Source organism: Podarcis pityusensis (assembly GCF_964106645.2).
Source record: "Podarcis pityusensis genome assembly, chromosome: 5".
Lineage (NCBI taxonomy): Eukaryota > Metazoa > Chordata > Lepidosauria > Squamata > Lacertidae > Podarcis > Podarcis pityusensis.
Genome location: NC_138032.1, coordinates 8,714,762 through 8,730,814, shown reverse-complemented (window position 1 = coordinate 8,730,814; position 16,053 = coordinate 8,714,762). Strand labels below are relative to the sequence as shown.

At 42.0% G+C, this 16,053-nt stretch overlaps 1 protein-coding gene across 1 annotated transcript in view; it reads right to left on the bottom strand.

The window, feature by feature from the left end:
- The window catches only part of KNG1 (kininogen 1), a 29,649-nt gene extending 14,158 nt beyond the window's left edge, over positions 1-15,491 (bottom strand). The window contains exons 1-3 of the mRNA XM_081008035.1: positions 15,114-15,491; positions 6,604-6,714; positions 1,504-1,588 (exon numbers count right to left, since the gene is read on the bottom strand). Of these exons, the coding sequence (XP_080864161.1) occupies positions 1,504-1,588; positions 6,604-6,714; positions 15,114-15,302 (385 nt within the window). The 5' untranslated portion in view covers positions 15,303-15,491. The remainder of the gene's footprint in view (positions 1-1,503; positions 1,589-6,603; positions 6,715-15,113) is intronic.
- Between the last annotated feature and the right edge of the window lie 562 nt (positions 15,492-16,053).

Sequence of the window (16,053 nt, the reverse complement as noted above, 5' to 3'; positions counted from 1 at the left end):
TTGACAAGGCACCTTGAACGTAGCAAATCCTATTCAATAGATTTGGAGGGTACTTCTAGTTTTCACATTTCTTCAGATACAACGGGGAACTTTCCCAGACTTCGGAATCAGAGCCGTGTTTTCCGGCGGTGCACAGTGTATGTTAGATTTCAGCTTTCACAAAGGGGCCAGAAAGTGTCCCTGCAGAACGCATACAGGTACCATTTAACAGTGACAACTAGGTGTCACCATTGCCTTATAAATGTGCTTGAGAATGAAGTTAGAAGACTTGCTGGTAGGTAAAAATAAAGCCAAACAGCCATTCGCAGAACGGAGCTTAGCTAAGGTGCTTGCAAGCAGTTCAGGTTCTCAGCAATCGGGGATGCATTTGCACAGGCGCTACAACATAACTTGCCACAGCGCTGCCACACGAAGCTGGAGTTGCAGCTCCAAGTTCAGTGCTAAACGGCTTTAACAAACCGTATTGCAAATCCTCAGGCCTCGGACACATCCAACGGGCATCGATTCTTCAGATCTGGGCACTGCCCCCTCACATGTGTCCATCTGAGAATTTGGTAGGCTTCTGCTTCAGTCCTGCCAGCCTGGCCTTCAGTTCCTAGCCTTGTTTCTTAATTACCTCAACAAACCATAAATCTAAATGAAATATGTACATGTTGGGAAATATTAATGGGGGTCTTAGCCAGGCTTCCTTCTGCCTCAGGGTAAGTACTGGTAGCATATAGGTCTCAAATATATTCATAGACACACAAACCCCTTCAAATACACGGACCTGTTGGCTGAATATCTCCATGTGGCCCATTTCTCAATTCCTATCTTGCTCCACACGTACTAAAGTAACCCATCACGAAATGGGCTCCTTTTAATTTAAGTAAATAGCATCTTAAAAAGCAGAGACATCACCTTGCCGACAAAGGTCCGTATAGTTCAAGCTATGGTTTTCCCAGTAGTGATGTATGGAAGTGAGAGCTGGACCATAAAGAAGGCTGATTGCCAAAGAATTGATGCTTTTGAATTATGGTGCTGGAGGAGACTCTTGAGAGTCCCATGGATTGCAAGAAGATCAGACCTCTCCATTCTTAAGGAAATCAGCCCTGAGTGCTCACTGGAAGGACAGATCCTGAAGCTGAGACTCCAATACTTTGGCCACCTCATGAGAAGAGAAGACTCCCTGGAAAAGCCCCTGATGTTGGGAAAGATGGAGGGCACAAGGAGAAGGGGACGACAGAGGACAAGATGGTTGGACAGTGTTCTCGAAGCTACCAGCATGAGTCTGACCAAACTGCGGGAGGCAGCGGAAGACAGGAGTGCCTGGCGTGCTCTGGTCCATGGGGTCACGACTAAACGACTTAACAACAACAACATAAAACCAAGCTTGGGGCTTTCATCTTTTCCTGGGGAGCATTTCTTTGCATTTATCAACATGGACCATTCTTCTGCCCATTCCTGGTCACTGTTTTCCTATTCGGTCAGTCTACTGTGTGCTAACTTAAAAATACCACCTACCAGTAATGTTAGTGCATTTCTGCAAAACGTTGGAATGTTCAGCGGAGTCATCGATGTGAACTTCAGCTTTACACTCGCCGGAGTCCTACAAGGAGTGAGAAGGACAATGATTAGTGTTTACCAGACATAAAATTCCTCTTCCCTGGTAGTTACGCTGTTAGTTACTGCTAGAACTGTGCTTCAGAATTTGAAGACTTGCAAAATTCTGAGAAATGCAGGCCTGGGATTCTTTGGGAAGAAGGGCAGGATAGAAAGGGAAGCAGTCCCAACCAAAGAAGATTGGCAAACCAAGTTAATGGACTATGCTAAAATGGCGAAATTAACTGAAAAGCTCAGAAATCAAGACGACAAGAAATTTAAAAAAGAATGGGAAATGTTTATTATATATTTGCAAAAGTATTGTAAACAGGTTAATTTATTGGCAGCATTTTAAGAACATTTGTAAGTATAGAGATAGTATAGGAAATTTGAGATAAAAAATAATTTGGAGTAGAAATGATATGCAGCTGAAAAGAAAAAATTAAGGAACTGTGTGTGTGTGTGTGTGTGTGTGTGTGACGGGATTCAGAGAATCCCATTTTATGGAATTGATATTGTTTTCGTGTATATTTTTCTTTCTTTGTTGTTATATTCGTTATTGTTTTTTGTTTTTGTTATTTTTGTTGAAAATTTAATTAAAAAATTGTTAAAAAGGAAAGAAACTTGATACATAAAGGAATACCTGAAGAAGAATTAAGGCTTTGCAAGGTCCCCTCAGTCTGGCACTTTGGCTCAGCACTGACCCAGGGCCAAACTGACTCAGATCAAGCTCTCAAATCAATTTGCAGGCCAACCTTAGTGCTAATCAGGGTTTAAAACTCTGATTAAACTTGTGGTCAGGAGTTGGGCAGGGGAAGAAGATGTGGCTTCACTTCCCCCACTCACAACTTGAATTACAGTTTTAAGCTGTGGTCTAAACCGCAGAGCCTAGGGCTTGCCGATCAGAAGGTCGGTGGTTTGAATCCCTGCGACAGGGTGAGCTCCCGTTGCTCAGTCCCTGCTCCTGCCAACCTAGCAGTTCAAAAGCACGTCAAATTGCAAGTAGATAAATAGGTACCGCTCTGGCGGGAAGGTAAACGGCATTTCTGTGTGCTGCTCTGGTTTCGCCAGAAGCGGCTTAGTCATGCTGGCCACATGATCCAGAAGCTGTTTGCGGACAAAACGTCGGCTCCCTCGGCCAGTAAAGTGAGATGAGCGCCGCAATCCTAGAGTCGTTCGCGACTGGACTTAACTATCTCAGGTCCCTTTACCTTTACCTTTTAAACATGTGGTTGGGTAGGGTTGCCATATTTCAAAAGTTATTGAGCTTCTTTGGGTAATTTTAAGTTTTTGGAGCTGTTTCTGCTTTTCCCACCGTGTTGCCATACACCTCGGTTTTCCCTGACATTTTGCCGATTCAGGAAAATTCCCCCTTGACGCCATTTTTACATCCATAAACCAGGACATGTCAGGAATTTTCCTGACGTATGGCAAGCCTATGATTGGGAGCTGGGAGGGGAAGATGGAGACACCTTAGATCTCCTTCCTCCTTCCTCCCTCCACTGCAGAGAGCAGGATCATACCTTCCAATCACCAGCTGGTGAATAAAGGGTTCAATCCTGCTGGGTGTTGCTTTGCCAGTTCCCTGCGGCAAACACTGCAGAGGTTGTTTGTCTCTCCTTCTCCCCTCCCACCCAACTGTCCTGCCTTTTGGCAACCCCAGGTGACTGATCGAAAGCCATCTCAACTGGATTCAGCTGGAGCCCAGATCAACTTGATCTGGTGTGGGATTAGGGCTTCAGCTGAATCAGGGGCAGAGCCCTAATAATTATGCTCCGATCTGTGCATTAGTTTGGGCTACTAGATGTGATGGCTATTCTCTGCCTCTATGGTTGGGAGGCAGTAATGCCTCTCAACAGCCATTGCTAGAAGCTGCAAGAAGGGAGAGTGTTCTTATGCTTGGCTCCTCCTTGCATGTTTTCAATAGGTTGGCCACTGTAAAAACCGAATGTTGGACTAGATAGGCCACTGGCTTATCCAGCAGAGTCTTCTTCTATTCTTATGGCAGCTAGACTGGTGACTGGGAGCGGCCGCTGAGACCATATAACACTGGTCCTGAAAGACCTCCATTAGCTCCCAGTACGTTTCTGAGCACAATCCAAATTGTTGGTGCTGACCTTTAAAGCCCTAAACCAGGCTTCCTCAACCTCAGCCCTCCAGATGTTTTGAAACGACAATTCCCATCATCCCTGACCACTGGTCCTGCTAGCTGGGGATCATGGGAGTTGTAGGCCAAAAATATCTGGAGGGCCGAGGTTGAGGAAGCCTGCCCCAAATGGCCTTGGCCCAGTATATCTCAAGGAGCGTCTCCACGCCCATCGTTCAGCCTGGACACTGAGGTCCAGCACTGAGGGCCTTCTGGCGGTTCCCTCCCTGAGAGAAGCAAAGTTACAGGGAGCCAGGCAGAGGGCCTTCTCGGTAGTGGCGCCTGACCTGTGGAACGCCCTCCCATCAGATGTTAAGGACATAAAACAACTATCTGACTTTTACAAGACATCTGAAGGCAGCCCTGTTTAGGGAAGTTTTTACTGTTTGATGTTTCATTGTGTTTTAATATTCTGTTGGGAGACACCCAGAGTGGCTGGGGAGACCCACCCAGATGGGCAGGGTATAAATAATAAATTATTATTATTATTATTATTATTATTATTATTATTATACAATTTAGGTCATTTTTGTTTAAAAAAGTGGACTGAATAAAAATCTTTCCCCATCTCTAGTTGCCGTTGACTTTTAACTAATGTTTCAAAATTATTCTATGGCCCTCTATTTTATTATTGTTTCAGGGTGTGTTCAAACATCGCCTCAGTTGCCTTCAGGCAGACTATGTGTAAATGGAAAACTAGGTGAATAATTTAGGGTTGATATTTGAAGCTGATTTAGCCAACTCCTTCTTTGGAAACTATCATTTGTTAATGTTCTCATCCAGAACTAATCCAAGCAGGCGTTCTTTACCCAAAACGATATCCTGAGGTGATATCGTGTGATTTGTTTCCGAAAAGGATTAATCTCACATTGAAAGTCAGTTGAAAGCACGTGATAAAGGAAAATTGATCATATAATGGATCAGTGCTGCAAATGTGGGTTTTTTTAATCCATTGTGGGTGGTTTCATTTATTTATTTATTTATTTATTTATTTATTAAAAAGATTAATGTTTGCTGGAGCACTGCTTAACCGTAATTCACGAATGAATGACAAAGTACTTTGAAGCAGGGATAATCTTGCTTAGTTATTTGAAAAAAAACCCTGTGTGGATGTAGTCTGATGTAGTGCTAATGGCGAATATATTGATCCCTGTAAAGATGGAATTAGCATGGAAATGAATCTCTGGGTTTTGCAGCAGTAAATATATCAATAGTAGCACTACAATATAGCAGTTGGTAGGATATTTTTTTTTGCTCTCACGGATCAGCTTTCTGATGTACACAAGCCCTTATTCCACACTGAGCTTCCCTTAGGCATCTGGTTGGCCAATGCAAGAGCCTCTGGTCGGATCCAGCAAGCGCTTCTCTTCCGTTTCCATCTTGGAAACTGCTGTTATATCTATTGACATTAGGTATGTGTCCTTCAGACTCTGGTGAGTTGTACATACAAGCAAAGGGTCATACACACTGTAGCTTGCATGCTTGGGCAACCAATACAATTTCATCATTGGAATCCCTGCTAAAGATATCGGTGCGGTTAAAAAACCAGAAGCTCTCTTGTTGGGAATACTGGATAATGAAATTAGTAAAAAAGATGTGAAATTAGTTTTGTATGCAGTAACAGCAGCCAGAATTTTGCTGGCACAGAAATGGAAACAGGAAGAGATGCCCATGAAAGAAGAATGGAGGATGAAACTGATGGAATACGCAGAAATGGACAGATTGACGGGGAGAATTAGGAACCAACGTGACCAGAGATTCTCCGAGGACTGGAAGAAATTTACAGAGTATATCAAAAAATTCTGTGATGAGCAAATAACGTTCGTTGGCTTTCAAGAAGCTCTGTGAAATTACTGTTAGAAATATCGTTTAAAAAATATGATGTGATTAAGAGTATTTGAGTGCAATATAATATTGTGAAATGTGAGACGAGGATAAAAAATAAACGGAAAATTATCAGACAAGCTGAGGGAAGTTCTGGAAAAAAGGGTTTAAGTTAAAAATGGATGTATAATTTTGTAAAAATGTTTTTTTTTATGGAAAATCTAATAAAAATATTTATTAAAAAAAAATATAAAGATGTCGGTGTGACCTGTGCCCAGAGCACAGTTCTCCCATGTTCTGTGTAAAGCATTTCCACATGGGCGCTCCTGCATGTTGGGATACTGCCGGGGAGACGGGGGCATCAGGCAGGCCCCCAGCTGGCTCCGGACGATCACCGGACTCCCGTGGAACAGCATCAGTCAGTCAGCGACTACGTTCCGAGACCCGTGCACACTCTGTCAGCAGAGTGTATAAATCATCCACAATGGAAGAGGCAGACAAAGAGAGTTGTGCCAGCATCATTTACAGCATTTGTTCAGCGTAGTCCAGGAACAAAGGAAAACATGACTGCTTGCCTTCGTGTCCAGCAAAAACAGCTGCATAGCAAAAGCAACACACAACAGAAGTTCCCAGCAGACAGTGCTGGCAGTAAACAGGCATGTGATACACAAACGTCATACCTGTACTGTTTTAAGGTGGAATGGAACTATATCCTAACACTTCATACCCTCCAACATCCCGCTGATCAAAATTGGGACACTTGTTTTTTTGGTCTCCAGTTTTCATGGAAACCAGAGGATTCCCTCAAGAACATGAGACACCCAAAAAACGATAGCCCTTTGGCCCGGCACTCTGGCGCAGATCCGCTGACTTGCACCACAGCATGAGACCAATAAAATAAAATAAAATGGGTGTCTTTTGGTCTGATCCAATCAGAAATCGGGACTGTTTAGCGGTATGCGCCTGTGTCTGTTGCCCTCTCCTGTAGCACCTTCCCACCATGTTTGTGCTAAATTATACATACATTTTAGAGAGAAAATAGAGATACTTACTCCCTCCGATAATAGCATGAACTCGCAGTTTTGCCAGGGAGTCGCATCTCCAGCAACGCAAGAGGTTTTCTTTAGCTGATATGTCACAATGTAATTTTGGCCAGGGCCTGGCTGAAGAAAACATTTATGTAAGTGCTCATCATTTCCACAGCGAGCCAGGAAGATCGTTTTCAGAAGGATTTCTTAATGACTTATTAATATGTGCAGCATTTTAAATGAGGCCTATTCCCCGGGATCATAAATGACCAGGCTCTTCTCTGCTGTAAACCCATTTTTCTAAAAGTGTGCAAGAAATTTTGTTTGGTAGACAGTGTATTCTTAGCTTTCTTTCTTTTTTTACATTTTAAATACTTCTGTTCGGAATACTTCAGTGCTTTTGTTTGACCAGTGGTAGACAAATTGAAATTACTACACCTAAATATCCCAAGAGGGAGTTGCATAGTAAAATGAATATTTAAATCAGCTTTCTACATAGGGCCCTTCAGATGTTTTCGACCACTGATCTCCTCATCCCTGACCATTGGCCATGCTAACTGGGGAAGATGGCCCTAGAGTCTAAAAAAACCACATGGCTTCAGTTTGGAGGAGGTTGATAAAGACTTTCCCAATCAAATTAAATATCAAAATAGAATTACCATATATCAAACACATACCCTGTGCCGCTACCCTTGGATCATTTCATGAAAATTAAGTAAATACCCCAAATTCATCACTGTATTTAGTTTTGAACTGTTTTTGGTACAGTGGTACCTTGGTACTCGAACACCCTGGCTCCCAAACGCCGCAAACCCAGAATTAAGTCTTCCGGTTTTTCAGAAGCTGAACATCTAACGCAGCTTAGGTTATTGTATTTTAGTGTTTTGTTGGAAGCCATCCAGAGTGGCTGGGGAAACCGAGTCAGATGGAAGGCGTATAAATAATAAATTATTATTATTATTATTATTATTATTATTATTATTATTAGCTTCCGCTTGAGTTCAGGAAGCTCCTGCAGCCAATCGGAAGCTGCGCCTTGGTTGATGAACAGTTTCGGGAGTTGAACACACTCCTAGAATGGATTAAGTTTGAGAACCAAGTTTAAATTGTTGTAGCTTGCATTGGGACCCTGATGGTGAAGAGTCTCACAAACCACCTTCTTTTTCTCCTCCCCTCTATAGCTTCTTTGCAAACACCTGCCCACCCATCTAGAGGGTTGGGGAGATCCTCCAGAGCAGATTTTGGGTGTGCAAGAGGACTTGGAGGTGGAAGAAGTATCTAAAACCCTTTTATCATTGTTTTCCGCAAGCCTAATCCGGACATACGATTCAGTCGCCTATGCTTGTTTTGAAGGTGCTGCCAATTTCATCTGTGTTTTAAGTTTGTGTCCAGCTCGGTTTTACTCAAAGAAAACCCAATGAAATTAATGTGCCCGAGTTGTGTGCCACAGTCAAAACCAGCAGGACATATAGACGATTTCTCTTAGTAAGCTTGAAGTTGTCTGCGGTTAAGCAGGGTGGTGGTGGGAGCACTGATAGCAGCTCCCATTCTGTTCATAGAATCGTAGAATGCAGCACTTCATCAAAATTCAAATTCAAAATGTACCCACTGGTTCAAAAAGGTTGGTGCCCCCTGCTGTAAGGCCTAGTTTTTTGAAAATGGTAAATGAAGTGATAAACCTGTGTTTAGGTAGCCCCATTGCATGTGGGGAAATCTCATAGCCTGATGCTAAATCCCTTTGGAATGCCTTATGGGAAGCAATTTGCAGATGAAATAAATAATATACACTTCTCTTTAAAGAAAAATAAAAAATCCTCTACACATAAGAAAGAAGATGACAGCACATGCCAAATCGTAGCATATATCAGATGTATTCAGATATCTCTTGGAGGTTTTATTGTTTTGCCTGGTAATTCCCTGGCACTTAAGATCAGAGCCCATAATTTCTGAATTCCTGTTTTTAGCTCTATCTATCTATCTATCTATCTATCATCTATCTATCTTTCTATCTATCATCTATCTATCTATCTATCATCTATCTATCTATCTATCTATCTATCTATCATCTATCTATCTATCTGATGCTGTTTTCAATATGTGTCATTTTTGTATACCACTTACAGATTTTTAAAAAATATTAAGCACTTCAAATAAATAAATATTTTTGCTTTCACAACAGGACTTTCCCTTCCTCTCCTCTCTCTGTGCCCTCTCCCCCAATCTGCTCCAGAGGGTCCCTCAATCCTCTGGAACAGATATTGATTGTGCATGGGGGGGAGCTGTGTGAGAGAGGAGTTGCACAAGCAGAAGTGTGTTGCACGTGTGAAACGGCAGAATCGGACACAACACCCAGACTCATTAACTCAACTGCAGTAATTTGTGCCGAGTTAACACAGAAGCAACAGAATGAAACTGGACCTAGCACACTGCTGTGTTTCTCTGCTACATGCCGTGAAACAGCCTTTTCAGCTAAGCATTCTTTGAACCGTTGTCCAGAAGCTGCAAAGCAGAGCAAACATTTCATAAATGAAAGGTAACTGATGGGAATATTTAACCTCTGTAAACAAAGCTAGCTCTTCAGCCGACGTGTTGTGAACTTTCCAAGGAGAAGACTTGTTCCAAATTCTGCTGCGGTCGACGCACTGTGTGATCTACAGCTGCATCCAGACTTGCACTTGCCCCACCGCAACATCAATATTTGGCTCCTTTGATAAAGCTACGTGCTGTTTTCTCCTACGATGGCGAGCCCTACCCACTGTGCTTGAAACCAGAGTGACACCGGTCTCTTGTACAAGCAAGCTTTTATGCTTAATTAGTCCATCAATAATAGATGGGTTTGAACGATCCATTTAAGAAATGCCAGCAGGGCAGCAATGCCTATATTCTAGAATAAATTAAGGATGGATGGATAGATAGATGATAGATGATAGAAAGATGATAGATAGATATAGATGGATGATAGATGATAGATAGATAGATAGATAGATGATAGATAGATGATAGATAGATAGATAGATAGATAGATAGATATCAGCCAAATCTCTCCTATGTTAGCATCAACTTCAGCTCAAAAAACCATTTTAATTTCAGTCCAGTGGTACCTCGGGTTAAGAACTTAATTCGTTCTGGAGGTCCGTTCTTAACCTGAAATTGTTCTTAACCTGAAGCACCACTTTAGCTAATGGGGCCTCCTGCTGCTGCCACGCTGCAGGAGCACGATTTCTGTTCTCATCCTGAAGCAAAGTTCTTAACCCGAGGTACTATTTCTGGGTTAGCGGAGTCTGTAACCTGAAGCATCTGTAAACTGAAGTGTCTATAACCTGAGGTACCACTGTATTACTGTAGAACCCCAAAGCATGTAATTTCATGGGAAGCAAAGTTCAGCTAGAAGCAGCCACCTTGGTGTGTCGTTCAGAAGTGTCACAAATGAGTGGGATTATTGGAGTCCCTCTCACAATAACAAAGAACTTGGGGTCATTCAGAGAAACTGATCTGCAGCAATTTGGTCTTACAATAAGAAGCAATTCATCACACAGTCCTTGTGGAATTCCATCCCACAACGCTGCAGCGACTATTTCTAATGCGGACTCAAATTACTTACTTATTTACAATATTAATAGAAAGCTACCCAAAGACATGGTCCTTGGGGGCAGCTCCTGGCACGAAATGTCAGAATACAATTAAAAACGCAGTGCAAAAATACCATAGCATTGCAGCATTGCGGTGCTGAGCAGAGAAAAACGTAAAAGCAGATCAATGCACAGCATGTGAAAACAGTACCTCACGGGTGGCAGGTTTTAAAGTAAACAAGAATAAAACTAAAATGCTGGTTAAAAATCTAACTAAGGAAGAAACGAAAGATCTAGAACAAAAAGTGGAAATCATGGTGGTGAAAAAAGTGAAATATTTGGGAGTGTGGATCACGGCAAAAAACATAAATCTATACAAAGATAATTATGAAGTTACATGGAAAAAAATAAAGAAAGATCTGGAAATATGGGGGAGGATGAAATTTTCCTTTTTAGGGAGGATAGCAGTGGTTAAAATGAATGTTTTGCCGAGGATGTTGTTTTTATTTCAAACTCTTCCAGTTATTAAAGGTTTAAAACAATGTAAAGAATGGCAGAGAACCCTGATGAAATTCATCTGGCAGGGGAAAAGACCAAGGATTAAAATGAAAATACTAACTGATAAAAAGGAAAGAGGAGGTTTTGCTCTCCCAGATCTGAGCCTATATTATGAAGCAGCGTGCCTACTTTGGCTAAAAGATTGGATAAAATTGGAGAACAGAGACCTACTGGATTTAGAAGGTTTCAATAATCGGTATGGGTGGCACGCATATCTCTGGTACGAGAAGGTGAAAGTCCACAGGGCTTTCTTAAATCATATTTTCAGGGGACCAATATATCAGGCCTGGGAAAGAAATAAGAACCTCCTCGAAAGAAAAACACCATGGTGGATTTCACCAGTAGAGGTCTTAACAATAAAAAAAACCAACATGGAAGGGAAGACAGCCACTTACGAAGATTTGGTAAGAAAATCAGAACAAGGGCTTAAACTTAAACCGTATGAGGAAATAAAGAACCAATTCACCGGTTGGCTACAATATCATCAGGTGAATGATATGTTAAAGCAAGATAAAAGAAAAATGGGCTTTGAGGACAAGAAATCAAAATTCAATATAGAAATAATAGAAGGCAAAAACAAAACATTGTCTAAATTATATGACATATTACTGGAATGGCATACAAAAGACGAGGAAGTCAAAGAGGCAATGATTAAATGGGCAATTGACTTCGGCTATAACATCGAGTTTGAAAAGTGGTTGAAATTGTGGAATAGAGACATTAAATTTACGGCCTGTACGAGTTTGAGAGAAAATGTTTGGAAAATGCTCTATAGATGGTATCTTACGCCGGCAAAATTGGCTAAAATCTATAGATCAGAAAATAAGACATGCTGGAAATGTGGTGAAGTGGAGGGAGACCTCTACCATATGTGGTGGCAATGCAACAAGGTGAAGGTTTTTTGGGAAGCAATTTATAATGAACTTAAAAAAGTCTTTAAATATACTTTCCCCAAAAGATCTGAGGCCTTTTTGCTGGGAATTATGGGTAAGGAAATAAAAAATGAAGATAAAAAAATATTTCTCTATGCCACCACAGCCGCAAGAATTATGCTGGCACAATACTGGAAAACAGAAACTATACCTAACATAAGTGACTGGCAGGTCAAAATGATCAACTATGCCGAGCTAGATAGATTAACAGGCAGAATACGAGACCAAGATGACCAGAAATTTCAAAAAAATTGGAGTAAATTTTGGAAATATATTGGAACGGATATATAGGAGGAACTGGCGGTATTAGAAAAACTTTATCAGCTAATAATTATAAACTTTAATAAACTAATTACGCAACCTGGGATTTATTTGATACTTACCAAAAGGGTGAAGGGAAGTCAAAGGCTAAGGAGAGCCTAATGTTTATATTATTATTTTTTGTATGATTGTATGCTTTCTTTTTGTATAGTATGAAAATAGGATGAATAATTTATGTTAAAATGTTTATTTTTGTATTTGTTAGTTCTTTTTTCTTTTTTCCTGTACAAATTCTGAATAAAAACTTACTTGCAAAAAAAAAGAAAACAGTACCTCACGATACTAAAATCACAGATTTGTTAAAATCTCAGGTTTTCTGTTTTTTAAAAAAGCTAGGGAGTAATTTTTAAAAGTCTTCACCTAGCACCAAAATGACCATAAAGGGTAGTACCAAGCGAGCAAGCCTCTCTGGGAAGGACATTCTGATCTAAAACATATGTAAAGGGAAGGTAAGTAAAGTCATTGGAACTTTTTGTCTTTAAAACACTCACTCACATAGGCCTAGAAATATTGATTTTATTCTGTGAGACCCCCCTTGTATCGGGCGGTATATAACCCCCCCTTTTAAAACTTTATTGCAAAACAATTTACATATAACAACACAGACAAACAAAGACAACACCTCAATGACAAAGACTCTCCTCCTGCAAAAGAGGGGAGTGGTTGTGGTCGGGAGCCGGTCTCCGCCTCAAGCAGGGGGTGTTAGCCCCCTGCCTCCCACTCACCTGGCTGGCGCCCACGCCCACAGACAGGCACCCAACCAGGTGCCGCCAAGGGGGCATGAACGGCAGCGTAAATTGCGGCGGCGCCAGCCACCCGGCCTCACTCTTCGTCGTCCCGTCGCGAGTCACCCACCCTCCACTCCCTTAGAGCTCAGGGTCTCAGTTTTCTTTTGGCCTTGCTATGGACCTTAGGTTGGTCGCCCTGGTTGTCCGGGGGGCCTGGTAGGAATTTTTCCATTTGGCATTAGGCTTTTTGGTTTTTTTGCGTACCTCATAGCAATCGTCACAACTTTCGTGGTATTGGTGGGTAGGTTAGGCATTGGAATAATGTGTTGTGGTATGTGGAAGGGCTAGGTGTGGCCATCGCCTACGCCTTCAATTTTTGGGTATTCCGTTAAAGGAATCTGGCGGTCGTGTATTCTGTCCGATGCCTGCTTGGCGGGAGGCCATGGCACGACCCTCGGTGACATCAGGGGAGAGCTTATAGTTGGATTAGCATCAACAGGCTCCACCTACTGGTGAATAACCCCCCCCCTTTTAGACTCACCCCTCTCCGAGTGGGTGGAGTCAGCTGACGTAATCCAATGCCTAAGCCAATACCTTTTCACTTGCTGTAATCGATAAAGTTGTGGCCTTTTCTTGCCCATTAACCTTATATCACGTGTCCTTGTGTTTTCATTCCACTATGTGGGGATCGGGTCCTCGAACCACAACTAAACATTAATGAACAACATATCATCTAACATCACACACACTTTTCACTTCTGATTCACCTCATAGTGTTTTCTACATATTCTTAAAGTTTACGCATTTCCTGTTATATCTGTTACATATCCAGAATTTTTTCTACATTTATAGTTTTCCTTAATATTCAAGATTCAGTCTAGACCTGTCAGGAGATTTGCATTTTCACAATATTGTTTTAGATATTCTTTAAATGTTATCCATTCTTTACACACTTTCTGGTTTGAGTTTCCTCTCATTCTCCCAGTCATCTTTGCAAGTTCCAAGTATCCTATCATCTTCACCCGCCAGTCAAGCTTTGTAGGAATTGAGTCACATTTCCAGTTTTTTGCTACTAAAATTCTAGCCGCCATAGTTGCATAAATAAAGTTGGTTCTAATGTTTTTTTGGATTTCAGTGGACATAATGCCTAACAAAAAGGTTTCTGGTTTTTTTGGTTTTTTTGGAAGGAGAATTTAAAGATCTTTTTCAGTTTGTTGTATATTATATCCAAAAAATTCTCATATCCTCACACAGTCTCACCACAGGTGCATGAAGGTACCATCCCCCTTTTTAAATCTCCAACAAACATTTGAGGGTTTTTTTATACATTTTAGCCAGTTTGCCAATATAACTTCAATTAATAATAATAATACAGTGGTACCTCCGGTTGCAAATGGGATCCGTTCCGGAGGTCCGGTCAGATCCCGAGGTTTCCGCAACCTGAGGACCGCTTCTGCGCATGTGCGCGTGGCGAAACCTGGTCAAATACTTCTGGGTTTGCCGCTTTTGCATCCTGAAGATTACGTAACCAAAGGGTTACATAACTGGAGGTGCTACTGTAATAATAACAATGTAATCTGGGCCTAGAGCAGAGACAGTAGTGGATGCTGATGCTCACCTGACCTTTAACTGGTCACACTGATGCCTTAGAGGAGGAGAGGCAGCAATGAGATTGACACTGGAGCCAATCTGGCACTTCTTGCCATTATACTTGGACCGTGCCACCCTCCCTGCTGCCTTGCCCTCCCCCCACTTTTGCCACCCTAGGCTCCTTCAGGAGGAAAGATGGAATATAATGCTAAAACTAAGTACTACCTCCCAGTAAACAGCAACCATTCAACTTACGGGTGGTCCTTTGAGCACAGCCATCCCACCGCACAATCGTCAGCTACCGAGTGGAGGTATTAATCAAATTGTGAGAGGTGCTTAAAAAAAGGACTAAAGGTTTAGAAAAAGACAAAACTGGGAAAGCACCCCTCCGCCTTGCTGGGGAGCGGTGTTCCCGGAATTTCTGGCTTTACGCATTTTTGCGTACTTGCATGGACCCACGGAACCGGACCCTCACGTAAGTTGCAAGTTACCCGCGTAAAACTCTGCGGGTGAACACTTTCTGAAGTCCGGCATGAGCTCTATGCAGAGATAATTATTAATACAATTGAAATATTCACTAAACGGAGTCATAATAGGTGCTCATTTAATTTTATACTAGTTAGAGTGCTTCAATATTAAGGAGAGAGAGAGAACTATATGATAGCAACGACGATAGGAGAGAGAAAATTAGCACTCCTGACTCATGGGCAATGTCCCGTCCTGCAACTGATCACATTGATTTGTAGGAAATATCTTCTTGTAGAACAAATTAATAGCCCTGCATGAGAAGATTAATAATCAGAGATGATTTTTCTGTTGTTCCAGAGTTTACTTACTGTTTTGCTGGCATCAAGGACTACACTGAGTGCATATTTGTTGCCACTAGCTATGCCTCGATTCAGTTCCTTCAGGGCTAGATCCACTGCGTTAAAGACCCCAGGATCATCGCAGTCTACCTTCTGGCCTTGGAGAGGGCTGGCATGGCAGCAGCAGAAGGCGAAGGCTAACAGAATGAAGAGTCCCATGTCCAGGCGGGGAAGAAGGTCCTGAAACCTGGGGAGAGGGAAAGGGAGAGAAAAGACTCTCCAAAAGCCTGACGGGGAAATGCCTTGCCGTGGAAGACTGGAACAGCCTTCTTTTGATTTAAGGTAATCAAGCAAAAGCAGAAAGAGGGCAGGAGGGCTTGATGGACTCTTGTCGCTTCCTGTGTACAGTGCAAACAACCTTTTGGGTTTATCCAAACATCTGCTGTTTTCTTTTTAAAGAGGCAGCCCTGCGCTGTGATGACACCACGTTTGTTCACCTGCCGCTCTGGTTACAGGGTGAACCTCAGGATGTCAGGGTCAGAACAAAGATTACCAGTTCTAGGTCATGTTTTGTATGCCCTAGAACATTCTGCAGTCTTATGGTGAATATGCCGATTTCAAAACTTAGATGCATACAGAGAAAGCTGAAGTGGAACCTCAGGAAAACAAACCAAGAGGCCCTGTTCCAGCCCCCAAAGGGGACCTTTCCCCCTCTGTAACACCATCCTTCAGAGAATGCAAGTTTGCCAAGGAGGTGAGAACCAAGAAAATGACTTAGGGGGGAGATGCAGGTCCCTGGCTGCATAGGCAGTCATTGTGGGATGCTTTCCCTTAGATACGCACCTGGTACCTGTTTACCTTGGCATTTGCTTGTTTATTTCGCTAAAATTTGAAGGCCGCTTGATTGCAACAAAACTTCTGAGTGGTTTATAATATTACAATGATCAATAAAACGAGTTTGTTTAAAATG